Source organism: Simochromis diagramma, unplaced genomic scaffold (genome assembly GCF_900408965.1).
Source record: "Simochromis diagramma unplaced genomic scaffold, fSimDia1.1 OVJJ01000596.1, whole genome shotgun sequence".
Taxonomy (NCBI): domain Eukaryota; kingdom Metazoa; phylum Chordata; class Actinopteri; order Cichliformes; family Cichlidae; genus Simochromis; species Simochromis diagramma.
Window position 1 is genome coordinate 1,907,932 of NW_024387245.1, and position 18,759 is coordinate 1,926,690.

Here is an 18,759-nt window from a genome sequence, read left to right on the forward strand (position 1 = left end):
AAAGGTCGTGTTTTTGTGCGTCTCACCTTGGCTGCTTGTGGAGAGCAGGCGACGTGAACTGTGCTGGGCTTCACCCCGTTTGCCTTCGGCCTCTTGCAAAGTCCAAAGCGGCTTTTACGTCGCCCCCGATCCCCGTTGGGCAGAGAGCCATTGTATCTGCATGTACACACACACACACAAACATAAACACACTTATGCATGCATAAAACAATAGGGCATTATTGTCTGGGCAGCTGCATAATACGCTGGAAAAAACAGTCATTGTGGAAAATGCTTGAGGCCTTTTAGTGCACTCGCTCCAAGAGCCTAAGACTACACGCACACAAACAGCAACCTATACTTTTTATACATGCCTTTCTACAAAAGTACATCATGTGCCCCAAAACAATAAAGCCCTCCAAACATAACCCTCGAAAGGCTGAGAAAATAAACACACAGAGAGACTCATTTAGACTGATACACGGCTGAGGAAAGGAGAATAAACAGAGGCGTTCCCTCCAACAGAAAAGTCTCTGTGGCTCTCAGCAGCACTGTGACTGCGCTGTTGTGTCTCTCTGAGCGTGTGTGTGTGACTTTGTTAACATCCTGAAATAAGAAAACATTCATCACTTCTGTCCACATTTCAGCAGGTCAACAAAGTGCCACTGATTACCAAGACAGAAAGAAAAAATGATATCTGGTTCATCCCTCTCATAAAACCTTCCACTTTCTATTCAGTACAGCAGAAGGAAGGCGCTCACTCGCCCTCACAACAACACAATCAACAAAAGGAAGTCATTAAAGCAAAACAGGTTGAAAGGCAGTTTGAGTTTCCAGGTAAAAGCGGCCACAGAGGATTTCAGGAAGTAGTTACATTATTTCAAAATAAATTCCAGTAGAGCCGAAGTTATTTGTAGTTGGTTTGTATCCAGCAAAAAAAAACAAAAACAAAAAGGACAAAAAGCTGATAGCATTGTTTTTATTTTTAACAAAAACAGACAAAACAATACAGGTTGAATGTTACACACTGGATACATGTTAAAAGTAATATGTAATTCACTGACATTTTATTAGGTACACCTGTTCAAGGCAAATATTTAATCATTTATATTTGATATATACGGCAGGAGCTCTGCGCTGTGACATGCTGAAGTTCAAACGGGGAATCAGAACGGGGAAGGTGATTTAAGATTTGACTTTTAAGGTGGCATGGTCCCACTAATTGCTAATCTACTGGGATTTTCCCACACAACTATCTCTAGGGTTTGCAGAGAAAATATCCAGTGACCCACAGTTTTCTGGAAGAAAATGCTTTAATGATACCAGAGGTCAGAGAAGCTGGAAACAAGAAGTCAACAGCCACTCAAATGACCACGTGTTATAACCCAGTTTTGCAGACTAACATTACGTCAGTCATAACACACACACACAGGCAGAAGATCACACTGGGTGCCACTCTTGTCATCTAAAAACAAGAAACTGAGCTACAATTCACACAGACTCTCTTGGACAACAGAAAATCGGAAAAACGCTACCTAGGCTGTTGAGTCTCGACTTCTGTTGTATTGTTCCTGACCATGTCCATCCCTTTATTACCACTGTGAGACCATCTTTGAATGGCCTTCCAGCAGCATAACGTGCCCCAAAGCTCAAATCATATCATATTAGCTTCCTGAACATGACAAGTAGTTTAATAAACTCAAACGACCTCCAAAGTCACCAGATCTCAGTCCAGCAGAGCACCTTTGGGATGTCGTGAAACGGGAAACTCGCATCATGAATAAAAGAAATCTGTAGTAACTGTGATGCTGTCATGTGTCAATTTGAACAAAAATCCAAAATCTGATGAAAAAAAAAGGATCCAACTCAGTACTAGCGAGGTCTACCTAATAAAGTAAACTAATTGTATTTAAAAAGGTCTTTTGAGTTTTTTGGAAAAATGTGGACAATTTGGATCTTTCACGTTGGGCTTCTCTGACTTCGTTTATTTGTACAATAAGGAAATGCAATCACACATAATTTGAAGTCTGCCACTAATTATTTAAGCAGACAACACATAATAAATAGTCTAAGCAATATTTACATGTATTTATATAAACACACTACATTTTGGTTTTGGTTCTGTTTGCTCATTTATGGAAAATTGTAACAAACTTATTACTGAACAAAAAGAGAGAAATTTCCAAACACATCGGATCCGTGTTTCTCTCAGTACACAGATGTTTTACTCGTTATTGCACACACATGTTTCAGATAAGCCGTCACCAGTGTGAAGTGATATTCCTATGAGCGGTGCCACGGCTTTATAAACAGTACTGCATGCATAAACACTGCTCGCTACTTTAACATTGTTATGACATCCAGAAGCCACAGACGTTACGGTATGAACTCTTCTGACTTATACCCTAACTGCACTTTACGTCTCAGAACACATAAGAAACAGTCACACGTAACTCAAGGTTCAATGTGTGTAGTCTTTCAAAGAGGTAATCTTCTTCATACAGGAAAACTATTCATGCAGTATAAGCACAGTTGGAACGTGCCTCCGGCCAATCAGACTCTTGAAACAAACCCACCCCCTCTATGAAGTCCAGGTATGACAGACGACGCAGGCGGGTTTGTGAGGACGCCCAGCCTCCAGCTAAATGTTTCTCTGAGTTAGAAGATCTGGGATCAAACAACGCTTGAAGGGTTTATGAGTAACCATGGTGAGAGAACAGAGCCACGGCAACGTTTGGGAAGAGTAACCATGGCAAGACTGTAACCATGGTGAAGTTTAGCCCGTATCCAGAGCAAGGGCAGGGCGGTCTGCTGGAAAGAGCCCAAAGTGTTCCTGGCAGTTCAAAATCAGGTTCCCATGGGTAGCAGTACTGCATGCATGACACGAATATTCTCAAAACAAAAGCAGAAAGGTCAAAGATCGGCGACAAGTTCATGATTGTGCATGCAGGTTGGAAGACAGGAAGAACCAGAGTCAGGAAAAAGTTAGTCTGAATGTGCAGATTCATACTGTATTCCTCATTTCCGACAGCTAGCACCATCTAGTATGTTTGTGTGTGTCTGTGTGTGTCTGTGTATTCACTCCAAACACTAATAAACTAAATCCCAGTTTGCAGCAACAAGGTAACACTCATACAGTAAACCTATAAAAGCATAAAGGCAGGTAGTGTGAGCAATTACTTCTCATGCATGAGTCACTCTCTGTGTCTCTGTTTATATGTGTAAAACCAAGCAGCAACTATCAGGGCTGAAAAATAAAGTGAGCAAGGCAAAAAAACGCAGTTCCTCTAGTGGACATTTAAAGGCCAGCTCTGATAGCGAGCCAATCCCCAAAGACATGTTAAAAACATACAAGTTTAACTATTGACTGACAGGTGGATGCTGACATGAGTAAATGTAGTCTCCAAGGCCTCACCTCTATTATTGAGTCTCCAAATGCGGCATTTGGGAAAACCTGACAAATTATCTGGCTTATTGTTAAATCTACCAGTCCAGTCACCTTTAACACTGCAATAGTACTGACTTAGAGTTGGTAATTACTTAAAAAGATGTTGTGCTTTAAAAAGTAGGCAATAAAAGACAAAATATACATGATTGTAATAGTTCTCTCCGTGAGACCTGTATCTATGTGTTTGCACAGCTGTGAAGTATAGGGAATCACATTTATGATTCATGAGGATTTAAGCCACACGGATAAACTAATAATATTTGTGGACACACAGTTAAGCTCACAGAAATGATGCATGCAGACAGACAGAGGTGCACTGGGGGAGGGATCTCATCTGCAGCATTACAGCTGTTTAAAAGCCCCACATGCATGTCCAGGGCACCTGTAAACAGACCATCCCCAGAGACACCACAGCATTCCTCCGCATTAGGCTACTAGCATTACTGGGCATGAAACATATTGGACTCAGTTAGGCGTTTAGATCGTTGATGGGTTTCTCTGTTGCTATTTGTGGATCTGTTGTCAGTTACACAGGCGACACAAACAGAAGGACAAACAGACATTCAGATGGGTGGAGTTTACAACAGCTAAGCTGTTTACTTCATAGAACCATGAAAACCTTCCAGCTGCCTTCCAAGTAATTTATTGCATTGCCTTTTGTCTCCCAACCCCCCAGCTAGCAAAAGTGCAATCATCCTGATTTGGCACGAGGTTTTATGATAGGGAAGAGGTGAAACAGAGAGCCCTGGTTTCTTGAGCTGTTCACCCATCATGCCCCAGGAGGATGCTGGCAGTGATTCAAGGTAAATCAAATGATCAGCTCAATACAGTCACATTTTTACATTTTCTGAGGATTTCTTCAACAGCTGCTTTCCGATAATTTATTGCGAGACATTTGTTGTTGGTGTCACAGTACAATTTGGCTGCAACTAGAGCAGCTGAACACAGTTTTGCTATGGGCCAGTTGGGATCCCATGAATGGCTGGAAATATGTTGTGCATGAACACAGTTTGATAAATAAAAAACTAAAAATATCGTGGATATCATTTAGCAATGATTTAGTCCACATAAAGGCCTCAAAGTTACACCATTTAGTCAGTGCGGGTAACTAAATACACAAAAACCAACAAATCAAACTAAGTCTGCAGCTGGCTACGATTTGGGCCTTTGCCACTTTTAATTGACAAAGGTCTCATGTGTCTTTGAGTTTTGACACATGAGACTAGAGCAATGCTACTTTATAGCTCAGTCACACTAGAATAAAAATAGGATATCAACCTCCTTGGAGAAAAGTTGCCCAGTGATTGCACTGAATATTTTTGCGTTAAGACACCAGAGGCTGAGCGTGCAACACCCTTTACTTTTGGATGGTAACTTTCAATCGACAAAGGATTGAAAGACAAGAAAGACAAGAAAACTCGCAGCGTGGCTTGAGTGCCGGTGATGTCTTTACTTGACTGTGATAGGTCAAAACGCCTGCTGTGGTGCTAATGTGAGGGTTAGATGCTCAACTCCCACAGTGACCACTCACAAAACACATGCAGTTTCAATGAACCCTGCAAAGGTTTAAAGAGCAGCCTCAGTTGCTGCACAGTATGTATTTGCTCATGTCATGGAGCAGAGAGTGCCTGTGTTGACCTTTAAAAAAGGGAGGCCTGACCTAGAATCAAAAAACTAGGAGCGGAAAAAGCACAGCAAAACGGAAAACTGGGGTTCTCCCTTGTAAAGCCATTGAACTGAGTTTACTGCTCACTGCGGTTTTCCACTAGGGAAAATTTCCACGGTCATCTCCCTGACAATGCTGCTCTAGCACAACCCAGAACAACAAACTGTGAGTCAGCTGTGGATCCAACTATGTGTGTGTGTGTGTATAAGACATGAAAAATGTGCGCTCTATGCTCATAAATGTGTGTGCGTGCATGTGCATGTTTGTGCGTCTATGAACGTGCATGTAAGGAGTCTTTCCGACATCTGCATTCCTCTGTGGAGTGGGCTGGGACAGGGACCAGAGTGGAATGCCCCTTTGGGGAATAAACAGGAGATACATACAGATAGAGGAAGTCCTCCACTGTCGGTTGTTACTGGAGAAAGTGTGTGTGCAGTTAGAGTTATGCGTCTTCTATGCTGAAGATGCAGGGTGGAGTGAAGGGTTTTTCCTACAGCTGACTATGTGGACTTGACTCAAAACAAATCTCAGCATCCACTGATCTAGTAACGCATGAAGCAATGTGGTTACTGTCAGGTTCAATAAGTCCAAAGCACCAGATCTGTGTGTTCTCGGTGCATGACCCTGTGTGGATAAAAATATCCCCACTGTTTATGCTGCTTTGTGGAAACACATTCCTTTTGTTTCTTTTTGGCATCTTTTCAAAAGAATCATTCTAAGCGTGTCAGAAAATATCCACAGATAAACTGACCAATCAAAGTACCTTTAAAATTTCACTGTATTTCTCTTGCAACCCCTATTATGTTTCTATAATTCTCTTCAGCAGAAATCAGCTGAACAGTAAAAACATTATTAAGCTACAACATGTTGCCGGTTCTTTGGTGCTTTTTAAAAGTTCTTTAGTTTTTGGGGGTTTTTTTTGCTGGTTTTATATCTATAAGATGGTTTAGGTGACATGAGGGTAATGAGGCTGCATTAGCCAACTTATTAGCTCAGAAAGGGATCAACTTAGAGCGCCAACATTTATAGAAAAGTCTGAATCAGTGTTGAATGATACATTACATTTCTGTAACCAACCACTGTTAGTCCAGCATCTAGAATCCCAGATAATAACTGTGTAGCAAAACACAGTCAAAAAATAGAGCTTCATGGATTCCCCAAATCCATAACAGTGACTATATTCATCATGCATGAGCATGAAGGATATTAAGGTATTATCTGTGTTTTGCGGGTGAGTCTTGGTTTATGATGCCAGATTAACAGTCCTAGAACTTACAGGCAGCAACCAACACATTTAATTATTAACCAACCATGAATCAGATTCTTTAAACACATCAACAAATTAAATAGAAATATTATAAATAATTTTCATGAATTTGACAACCTCTAAAAAAGTGACAGACATGAGAAAGAAGTGCACAAAAATTTTCCCTTTGAAATTGAGGAAGACTTAAAAAATAAACATGATATTTTGAGTATTGAGGTGCCAGGGAATTTAACGAATAATTAGGCAGATTTGAATTTGAGCTTACTTTTTTATTACAATTATTATTCTAGCCCCATGAAAACATTTCTGTTTTTTCACCATGCTGCAGTATTATTTGGCCTGTATGTGCTATTGGCTATGAAATAAAACGATATAAAGCTTTTATGAGGTGTTGTAAACGCATAAATGCAAAAAATATGGGTCATTTTAACCCACCGCTTTGTGCTTGCTAGGCAGCATGATGGTGTTATGATACATCATGTGTACTTCAGCTTTTGTGGATATAACTGAGATGTTGCTGTCATGGAATTAAAGCTACAGCATGCTCTCATAATGTGCTGCAGGTGCATAATTGCAAAAATTAGGTCATTTGAGCCCATTACTATGTGGTTTCCAGGCAAACTGATGGTGTCCTAATAAATCATGAACTTTTGTGGGTATAAGTTAATATGTTGCTGTAGTGAAATAGAAACGATACAATGCTTTTACAAGGTATAGCTGCATAAATGCTAAAAAAAAAAAAAAAGGTCACATTAGGCTGCTGTTAGGTGGTTGCTAGGCAATGTGACAATGTCATCATATCTGATATAGATAAGAACCTTTCTGGGCCTAAGATGTACCTGTGTGTCAAGTTTGGTTACTCAACTCCTGATCCTGTGGGAGGAATCGGCGGCCCAGACTCAAACACTTACTAATATAGTAAGAAGATTAACAGACAAAAATAACTGCATAAAAATAATACAAATTAAAAAATGTGTGTTCTGGATGTGAGGCTGAGTATCTGTCATCTGCTTACCCTAGCACAATGAGCTCTCCATACTTCACTGGCACTTTGGTGGAGGCGGTGGTGGAGATGTTTTCCTGCTCCGGGGAGTACATTGGGCACGGTTGATTGAGGTCTGGAGGAATTGGAGGCAAGGAACGATGGGTGAGATGCAACGGGGTCACGGGAGGAAGGAAGGGGCAACGAGGGGAAGGGAGGGGGTTGGTGCTGATCGAATGGAGCACTGGGGAGAATAAGGAGAAGAAGGAAGGGGAAGGGTCAGCTGAGCCTCAGCTCCACCCTGTCATGCTTCATGGGTCCGTCTCTTGTAGCTCCACTTGTTCTACACTGAAAAGTGACAAAGACACAAAGATTAGTGTGTTTACTCACAGACAGTCCTGGTATCAGATCATTTAGATACACACTTTTCTTTTTTCTGCAGTTTACTTTACTATTTTCACCTCAGGCTGAGAAGTAAAATGACCTTAAAGACTTTACAAAGTTGGGCATCCTTTCATCTTCACTTATAGAATAAACTACGAGTTTAAGATTTTAACAAGCCCTCAATCATGAGGCTGTCCTTTATAGGGGCTCCACATGTGTAAGTCATTTAATGCCACTTTAAATGAAGATTAATGAAATGACATTAAGACCAAATCTTTGTGTACGGGGATCAAAATTATAGGCGGCTGCAGCCACAAAACTTTGTAAATAAGACTTATAAATTAACCCCATAAAAGATGGTAATTAAAACAACAGAAGAAGCAGAAATGAAATAAACTGATAATTATAAATGAGACCAGAACCGATGACAGATGGAGATAGATGGAAATGATTTGGTAAGTTTTTCCTGAATCTTCACCAGTGTTGGTGTCGACCAGAAGAATATCCAGGCGGCCTGTTCCAGATTACACGAGGGGTCGAGCTGGTTCACAGTTTACAAGCATGTCTGAGCGATATTAAGGTCCCAGATGTTGCAGGGTCTTACTAACATCCACTAAAATTTTAAAATCAATTCTAAATTTAACGCAAAGCCAAAGTAATGACCTCAGAACAGGTGTCATATGGTTATATTTTCTTCTTCTTTTTAAACTGCGGAATGTCTGAAGTCAATTAAGATGCTCTTTTGATATTCTTTCGAATATCACGGCCATATTGTGACCATAATCAGTCCGTGTGGTCTGAATACGGTCACAATAGACAACCTTAAACTTCCGCAGATTAAATAAATAAAGGCAAATGTCTACACCTTCACATGTCTGGATGGGAAATCTTTCTGCTGACTGATCTGGGTGTCTGCGTAAAGCGCTTTGAGTCATTTTCTGAAGTCAGCATTTATACACAACTTTCTAAATACACAGGAAATCAAAGAAAGGAGAAGAGAAAGAGAGTGTGTGTGAGAAAAGAAGGCATGAGAAAAATGGAGAGGATGGACTTCCTGTTACTTTAAATTTAACTCACGACCTTTCTTGTGTAAGTCCCCCTCTCTTCCAATTACAAGGTAAAAAAAAACAAACAAACAGCATGCAAATCTTTCCAAATAAGAATATCATCACTTCAATTCCAGGCAACCCTCCACATATGAAGCAGAATATTCCCTGAGTGCCTATTTGCTTAGAGAGCGCATGAATAAAGTATAGGAAGTAAAGTGTTTTGATGAAGAGTGGGGGTAGGTTTGTTGTTTCTCAGTACTCTTAGTGAGGCTAATACAGTCCCAAAAGACTGAGCGTTAGGTTCACGCAGAGGCCTTCCAAAAAAATATTTAAGGCACAATGCCCTATTTAGTTTGAACTAAAGGCAACAGTTATATGAGCGCTTGTGGAGCATCAGAGTACACCATTTAAAATCAAATCGAGCCCGAATCCAAGGACGTGGCTTGTAGATGATAATTAAACAACTCACAAACTTCCTTTGATAGACTAGACTTGTTTTAGGACCAAAGTTAGAAGAGATTCATCTTTGCATAAGACTAAAACACCAGAGGCATCAGTACCACTGGCCTCTGTCCAGAAAATAAAGCTTGTTCCAGGAGTTGGTTTTCTTTAATCTGAGATCAACTGGCCACTAAATTGCTATCGAAGGTTTTTGTTATTACAGATGTGTCTGACCTGACTGCAAGCCCTCAACTTGTGGTTAGAATTACTTACTTAGTGATTCTTAGTTTGTTAAATAAAGTCTGAATTTGTAGCACCAAAACCACTAATAACAGGTGTCCTATGCAGCATGGCATAGGTGAGCGCCTAAGCCATGCTGCAGTTAAACTGCTGTCCTGCAGAAATTACCTAACTATTTGAGCAGAAATTTCTTAATTTCTGTTTCAGATGTACGAGGTTTCAACTGGAATCTAAATGCAAGTAGCAATGCAATCTTTGTGATTTTCGCAGAGTTGTCACAGTCAATCACCATATTCTCACATGTAAGATTGCCACCTTGAGCCATGCAATCACAAACTGACAGCAGAGCCACTTTGCCACACCAAAGTGGCTTTGAAGACAGAAGCTGACTATGAATGTTTGCAGACCTGGTTTCAATCTCTTAAGCAATCATCTCAAAGGCAACAAAACTGCACACTCACGCCACACGGTCGTAAAACCTCTGCTCGTGCCACGCTCTCCAATTACGCCAAGTCCCCATACCACCAGCATCAGTAGCCTTCTATAGGCAAGCTGGCCATTAAAGCACTTTTACACTGTACATTTCTCTCTGCCCTGCTGTTATCACAGATGTGTTTAACTCGCTTGTCATCCTAACAGAACGAATTATCACAGTAACAAGTGTCAAATGTATTGTGAATGAGGTTTTCTTACCTCTGGAACAGAATCTGGAAGTTCAGAGGAAAGCTTTTTATGGAAAGGCATCTCTCATCAAACTATTCCAGAAATGAAAAAGCTACTTCCCAAAATATATATTAAAAAAAAAGATGTTCTGCTGTTAAGAACAGTGCACACATGAAATAGAACGCACAGTACCATGCTGTGCAAAACAAAGTCTGATATGATTTGTTGCCCTCACTTTTAGAAGTCTGCTGATTACGCCTACAGCTCATATGCTCAGTGGGTTACTAGGAGGAAGATGCCTCTTTGCGCTAAATGGTAGATGCATACACATAAACAGTTCCCACACAGAAACAGGAAGTCAGAGTGTTTATACCACCACAAGCGCCGCTTTCAGGCCGATCAGTTGTGACAAGCTGTGGGTATCAGTGGTGCACCCAACTCTCATTTTTTCTACTGCTTCGACATGTCATGTGCAAATTAAGCTCGCAGTAGCTCAAAACGTTACCTGGAGACGAGTAAATATTACAGCAGAGAGCATGGGGAAACACTGCATTGTGGTTTACACTTGAGTGGCAGTTTCTAGAGGTGAGAACACATTTACATAATTTAGTTCACTGGTGAAGAAAGGCTTTCCCAGGTTCAGCTTTGGGCAGCTTTTAATGACCCAGAAACCTACTTCTTGGCCTTGCTGACAGTAATCTGATCTCTCGTGATAACATGAGAAAAAATAACATGAGGGAGGAGTTGGTTTTTTAAGTACTCAGATGAGGGCATCACAACTAAGATTTTTAGGAGCTAGACGCTTTACATGCTAAATGCTCATGCAGTCATAAACTGCTTTACAAAAAGATCCATGCAGCCACAGTGATATTACTCACTGGTTTTGGACCACGTTCTCTATTATTTTTTGGAGCCAGAGGTGACCATATTTAGATGCCTGACACCTACCTTTGTCATGACACCTATTCATCAGATAGATAAACTCTAGTATCCAAGTGGATGAGCTCAACCTGTGAGCTTTCTAAAGCTCTAAAGTTGGGTATTTTAAAATGAGTGTCTATGGGGAATGACAGTAGGCAGCAAAAGATGGATGCAGTTACCATGATGTTCCCCACAAAACCTCAAAATCTGTTTTTTTGCCACCATCTTGGCGTTGTGAAACCAGATGTGACAAGAATGAGGGGGACTATGTTGGTTAATGGTGGTGGTTAACAACTTGTGACTGACAGGCAACTGGGAAATCCTCCTTTCTGAAACTTCAATATGACTGGAAATGAGTGATGTCATGGCCCAGGACTGCTTTGCCATAGAATCCTATAAGATGAGAGCCCCTTTTTGCAACCACAGACATCACTTCTTTGTGGCCAATAAAAAGAGCTTGAGTTTAACTCATGTCTTGTCTTTTTGAAAACTAAAAAACAAAAATTTGGTCCACCCCAAGGATCGGGTCCCCCGACACAAACAGAGTAACATAGTGTACGCTGTTAAGTGCCAGGAGGATTGCTAGGATTAATACATCGGGGAAACCAAACAACCTCTGGCGAAGCGGATGGCACAACACAGAAGAGCCACCTCGTCAGGCCAGGACTCTGCAGTCTATTTACACCTACAGACTAGTGGACACTCTTTTAATGATGAGGATGTACACATCCTGGACAGGGAGGAACTCTGGTTTGAGCGGGAAGTCAAGGAGGCGATTTAGGTGAAAAGGGAAAGACCATCTCTGAATCGAGGAGGGGCCCTAAGGGTACATCTTTCGCCATCTTGCAATGCTGTGATTGCAGCCATTCCCCAACTCTCTTTGAATCGTACTCATGGCCATTGATCAGTGGTCTTTGATCAATGAGCTTTGATCAGTGGTTGTTGATCAATGGTCATGAGCATTTGCATATTAATGAGCAAGGAACTGCTCTCACAGCCCATTGTTCCTTCAGTGGTGCTGGTTTCAGTCATTATGCAAATGTACTGTTTATAAGATTGGGAAAACCTGCAGTCAGCTGAGACTGAAGAAGTCACTTGGATGAGTAACGAAACGTTTCTCCCACTGAAAACGCTACGTCCAGATGAACAGAATCAATTATTTGGGATTTGAAAACTATTGTTACTAGACACAGACAACGCAGCGATATTCAGTGTTAGTACATCTGGTACCAAGCTGGGACTACACATTATTTTTATCTGATACAATGGTCACAGTGTCAGATTAGCTGATTATTGTATTTGACTGAGAACTTGGTAATAAAAAAGACAACTGGTGACGACTGTGTGCTCACAGATCTCTGTGGAAGTCACAAAAATTCCAACGTGCTGTATCTGGTTCAGACTAGACAATATCAGATGATCAGGCACGTCATTTCACCCCATCAGAAAGATTATGACTTACTTAGATTAGCCAGAACTGTTGTGGCATTGCTGACACTTGAAGAGCAGAGTTCAGCAGGTGCTGAGAAGAGCAGTGAATCCTCTCAGCTTATCCCGACACTAGACACTACTGTGAAACTAGATGCAGCCCACATGCTCCTCTTACAGAAGAGGTTAAACCCACTAACCCTAAACCTCGACTCTGAATTATCAGCACACATGAAAACAGACGTCTTACTGTACAAAAACACACACACACACACACACACACACACACACGTTTGCACAATCAGCAGTGCTGAGCAAACTGTTGGCTGACTCACTGGGAGTTGATTTTTTTTCCAATGGATCTAGACGTTGAAAACAAAGCAAAAACAGGTCAGGATGCTGTGGGTTTCATTACTGGAAGCGGCTCCAGGGTGTTGATCTTTCTGTCTCAGCTCAGAAAAACCAGTAGCTGCCTCTTCAGGAACAAAAACTGCGCATTCTGGTTTTTTCTTAAAACACGACCGAGGTAATGGTGAAAAGTGAGGTGGGATTTGCGGTGCTGGATGCACATTTATGGACTCAGCCATGTTCAAACAAAGCTACACTAAATGGACAGCAAAGTGGACCATAACGAACAAACACAATCATTTAATCTGAAAGTTATTTTCTGGCTAATACTGTAGATTAATCATTTGCTCTACAGACAAAAACTCTGCAAATCTAATATTTTGTCACTGCTGGCATCTTCACATACTCACTTTACATGTCTTTAAAAACAAATGGGTGCTTTCACTCAAGAAAAAAAACTGGGCAACGATAAAGAGTGCTGCGGATTCATTTTCTGGCAGCTCTTCTCTGCTTTAATTTGGTTTAAACAATTTGTTAATCTGCCCACATCATTTGCTTAAAGAATCATCTTTCTGAGGAAAATAAATGCATTTTGTATTACGGACTAATAATATCCATAAACTGGAGGAGCTGAGGGGGAGCAAACTGTTTAAAAAGGACGTCCCCTGTACACATACGTTGCATACACTGCATGGGCGTGTATATAATTTTTTTAATGTGTGTCTGACTAAGCTCTCGGCCTCTGCAGCTCTTCATGACATAGAGCTCCGTGTGGCTGCATGCCAAGTGCTGCTTAGCGACCGAGACACAGTCCTACAACAATAGGGCCAGATCTCAGAAAGGCTGACTTTGCTGGCCGTGGTCACTGCTTGTAACGGCGAGCTGCTGACAGCGAGAACAGAACCCTCAAAATCAAAAGCCTTCTGAAAAGTTTACTTCATGAAAGCACCTGCTATTCTCACCGGCTTCCAAAAGAGCTCAACACATGATGAACACACACCAAATTTTTCATATTTGCATGCAGGATAGCAGCTGTACTTCTTCTTTTTAATGCATCGCCAACTTAGCAACAGTGCAACATGTCAAACTGTGCTATTTAGTGTATGCCATTGAGCAACACAGAGCCGTGCCCAGTGAAACCGAGCTTGCATCAGCCCCCCACGCCACACACTTAACAGAGATCTCTGCAGGATTTGAATCCAGCACAATGCTTTCATGTTGAGTTAAAATGTGTGCAGTTCTTAAAAAGGGTTGTGTTATGGTAAGTTAAAGGCTGACACACTTTCAGGATCACAAAGCACAGCTTTGTTGAAACAAACAACATAACTACAGAGGCAGCGTGTTTCTCGGCTGGCAGGTCAGGAACCTGAAATGGGTCAGAAAATAGAACTAACAGGGTCGTTCCTGCTTCAGGAACTGCTATTGCTGACCACTTGGTAAATAAAACTGTCTATTAGATAGAGTAAATTGACCCCAGTTTAATGGAATGGTTTAAGAAAATAATCTTATTACAGTTCCAATGACTTTTCTTTGGCTCTGTATGCAGGAAATCCCTTAACTACTCCGCAAAGTCTAGTGCATGACTGAGTGAGAAGGCAGGTCCTGATATGCATGAGCTGCTGGCCTAAGGCCTTCAGCTTGGCTCATGTGAAAACACCTCCCAAAACGGACACTTATCTACATATTAGTGACATTTTTAAGTGATTTAAATTCCTACTTTGGTGCCACAATTCCTACATGCAGCCCTAATGAAATCCCAACAGAGACAGACTTCAATATAGAAGCTAAAAGTGCAGTGTTATTCTATTAACCTTATCTAATCTAAAAACCCAAATGAAGGCATGTTATTGTTTGAGCGTATGTTTTAGGTGGAGGTCCTGACTATACATTAGCAAGATTTGTCAAGAAAAGATGCTCAAGAGGACACAGAAAGACTAAAGAAGGACTTTGGACACCTAAGATTGATTAGGAAGGAAAGAAAACCAGGACCTCCTACAGTGCAGCATCTTCATTACTGGAAAGCGGTAATGAAATCCTCCTGGCAAAGTGGGTCATCCGATCAATAAATAATCACAGATGTCTGGTACAGAGTCAAAGGGGATGGCATGTTTTAGCTCTTTTGGACTAGATGAGGTATTTAATATGAAATACCTGTTGCTTTGTGAAAAGATAACCTGGACTTTGTCGGTTTTTTAGTGTGAAATTGTACAGAATTAGAGAGGAGATCTTTAAATTCCATTTTTAGCAAATTCAATTTGTTTTACTTCCCCTTTATCTTAATAGCAAAGATGAAAGCTGCATTTGATGCTACTATAATCCAACACAGTGTACGGCGATGCTAAATTTTTTAATAACTGAGTTTCTGAAATAAAATCCACCTCATATTACTGTTCTTGAAAACACAAAAACACACAAACTGCCCGGGTATTCTGCCTGCTTGCTTAACAGTAAATATAATCCATGCAGGCTGAAAATAGGTAACTGTTGTTTTGTTAGTTTGGGCTTCTATGTAAAAATGAGAATTCTACGTGAGGAAAGAAATAAGCTCATCTCATCACTTGTGGCTCCTGTGATCTTAATCAAAGCTCTTTGTGACGAAGGTCATCATATGCCTAATCATCCCAGTATTACTGGCTCTCACCACATCCTCAAACGCTGAGGCTTTTAGGCATCTCACACCTTTCATGTTTCCTATGAGTGGCGTGCAAGCGAGGAGCTTTGAGCTCCCCAGCTGTTTCGTGCTGAGCAGCAGAATCACGTGCGCTTCAAAAGCTCGCAGCTTTTTAAAAAACAGAATCTCTCCCTCCGCCATCGGGCCGAGAAGCAGCGACACGAGGGGGGCTTTAACTTCTTTCCATCATGTGTGCATAAAATCAGAAATTCTAATGCACCGCGCTAGCGTGAACTGAATTTTCCTGCATCTCGAGCCCAGAGCTCACTTTACAGAAAGGTGCTAAGTTCAAGACAACAGTGCCAAAGTCAACTCTGCATTCAAAGAACCCAGAGTCACATCTGCAGTCAGAAAAATAGACACATAACATGATGTGCACTACTGTACTGTCAGTCGGTGGAGTATGGTTAGAGAAACTGCTGAATCTGCACACAAGCAGCTGGAAACAAATAAGACAGAGTAGGGAGAGGTGAGACGTCTTCTTAAATGCAAACGTCGCTGCTCAAGCAAAATATCCAAAAGTCTTCATTTTAGTGCTTAAAAGGATTGATCAATCAGTTATTTATGATTGCCCCTTAACTCTGAGCAGTAGGGCTGTGCGATATGACCAAAATCTCATATCCCGATATAAGAATTCTATCATCCCGATAACGATATAAATCACAAAAATGTAACATTTTCTGTAAATTCTGTGAATCTCGGGCAGCTCGACTTGCGGGAAGCGTTTCCAGCTGCGCGTCATGTAGCTGGAGTCGAGTGTTTTAACCGATGCATAAAACTATACATTTTTAGACATAAGTTGTAACGGCCGCTGTTTTCTTTGTGAGTATTTATTACACGGCGTGCTGCGGGGAAAAGCCTGTTCTAACGTTTGAGTCTAAGGTTTATCTTTTAGCACCTGGCGGCTCTTTTTTAATTCTCATCCATAAATAATCTGCTCTTTCACGTGATTCAGTTTATTTTGAAAAGTCTCAACAGGATCTTGAGCTTTATTGTGAAAGGTTTATGTGGAACATAAACAAGCGGACACGCGATGGTGTCGTTGTTGCTAACAACAACGCATAAAAACAGGCGCTTGTCCGTCCGTAGTGTGGTTATATTAAATATAAGAGAAAGAGAGAACTTTAAGAAATTAATATAGCCACTACAGTGACCATCAAAACGGTGAAAAAATATTGCCGTAAACAGTTTATTTTGCGACACCACGAAACAAACAATAGCGTAAAATGAAGCGATAGACGTTTTTATATCGTCATCCGATATATATCGTTATATCGAACAGCCCTACTGAGCAGACTTATTTAGTCTACTTACTGCAATAGAAAGATGAAAAAACTGTTGTAAACAGAGAACACGGCAATGTAGAGCAGCAAGAGAGATGCTCGGTGGTGCTGAAGGACAGCCGTGCTGTGACAAACGTTTTAGCTCTGATTGCAATCTGTGCTGAAACCTTTTTATGTCGCAGGTGAAAGCTCTTGAAACCGTGATGCTTACAAGTGAAATATCAGAAATCCACAGCAAATGAAAAACATCACGATATTCTGAGCTACTTCAGAGATACAGTGGGTGTTGTCCTACTTTCCAACTGAATTTACAAAAATACTTTATTGGTACAAGTGTTGGTTTATGGTAATGTCAGTAAGACACCTGCTCCCACCCACTGTGCCTTCCTCCGACACTCAGGTCAGGTTAGTATTTCTAGGTACCAGCCTGAACATCAAAGATGGTTACAGTGCAGCAAAACCAAAGAGGGTTCCCATCAACCAAAAAATGGTCGAATGCATGAGCAGTTTTTTTTACTGTTTTTTAGATGCCTCTAAATTCTCATATAGAAATGATTTTTTTTCCCTGCACAAGTAACCTTCTTTAGTACAGATTTAAGGATACCATCAGGATAGAGCACAAAGGAAGTTTATAAATATTCATTGTGCTTTTTCTAAAGTGAATTAAAATCTTTGTATCCTCATCCAGTGGCTAATCATCTCACACCACCAAGAATGTGAAAAATAAAACTCTTTGTCCCCGTCACACTCCCAATCTGCCTAACCTGCGTTCTGTATGGAAACCAGGGTAAGCTTCTTGAGCTCAGCAGAGCAGCGAAAACAAATCTGAGTGCAGAAGCTCGTGGCCTTGAGGAATGACCTTCACAGAGAGGAGGTTATTGCTGCTGTGGTCAAAGCCCCTCGCTCATAGCTGCAAATCTGAAATGTAATTCCTGCTACTATCCAAAGTGCAGAAGCACATTTCTGTCATAACATTATTCACTCGAGTGAAGTGCAAATGTAAATCTTATATGTAACTACGGTGACGGCCTGCACCAGCCATCACGGGGCCTGAAATTCATATTTCCAAACTGAGAGGAGTATTTGGCCTTAAATGCTTCCCGCAAAAGGGATTTATACACTTTGAGGGTGTTCCAGCACCCTATAAGGGAATAAGGCGGGCAACTTGGGCAAGACGAAGCATGGCGTTTTGAGAAGTTTACTTGTAACCTGCAAGTGGAAGTTCAGGTTCTACCATCTCCTCTCACTGATCTGTCAGTTATTTTCTAAATGATGACATAATCATTGAGTTAATCTTATTAAGAGAAATAACATATTTATTCAAAAATATTACTTTAAGGACAAGTTTATGAAGTATTTTAACTCAGTCATTTTAAGTTGTCCTAAAATATGACAGAATAACAAAAATTGATACAAACGTTGTAAAATGGGAAACCTTTGCTGACACAATGGCAGCAATATTTTGTCTTAAGAAAGCAACTTAAGGGGCTTTAGTGTAGAACCTTCTTGTGTACTACAAAGCAGCCACTGTAGACTTCAAGGGTCGGGTTAAACATTTACAATTGGGTACAAACATTTATTAAACAAAGCATAAGAAAAAAAGAGAACAGCGTCAAGCTTACAACTGTGATTTTTATTTTCCTAGAAGAATCTCGATGTGGGGGAGGAGTCAGATGGCTCAAATCACAAACCTCAAACACCAGCTGGTTGATGGAAGAGCCAATTTCTCAGCCGACTCAAAATGTTAGCTGTCTGCCAGATTATGATTTCTAATTAAAAAAGGTTTTAAAAAAAGAATAAAAACACAAGGATTGCAGCTGATCGGGGAGACTAGAATGAGTCTAACTTTCAGTGAGCTGATGAGAATAATTTCTGCCTCTTTACCTTTAATGAGAGCCGACAAGATGTTTGTTTAAATAAATTATTAGCTCAGCCTTTTCACATCCAAAGAGCAGTGAGAAGGCCTTTTCTGCAACTAACCCGTCACAC

At 40.8% G+C, this 18,759-nt stretch overlaps 1 protein-coding gene across 4 annotated transcripts in view; it reads right to left on the reverse strand.

Moving 5' to 3' along the window:
• Positions 1-18,759, reverse strand: part of peli1b (pellino E3 ubiquitin protein ligase 1b) — a 64,378-nt gene that overhangs the window by 15,251 nt on the left and 30,368 nt on the right. For 3 of the 4 annotated variants that reach the window (XM_040000918.1, XM_040000915.1, XM_040000917.1), the window contains exons 2-3: positions 7,376-7,690; positions 27-156 (exon numbers count right to left, since the gene is read on the reverse strand). In XM_040000918.1, the coding sequence (XP_039856852.1) occupies positions 27-156; positions 7,376-7,458 (213 nt within the window). In that variant the 5' untranslated portion in view covers positions 7,459-7,690. Of the gene's footprint in view, positions 1-26; positions 157-7,375; positions 7,691-10,149; positions 11,609-18,759 lie in introns of those variants that run through there. The other variant, XM_040000916.1, reaches the window with a different exon arrangement.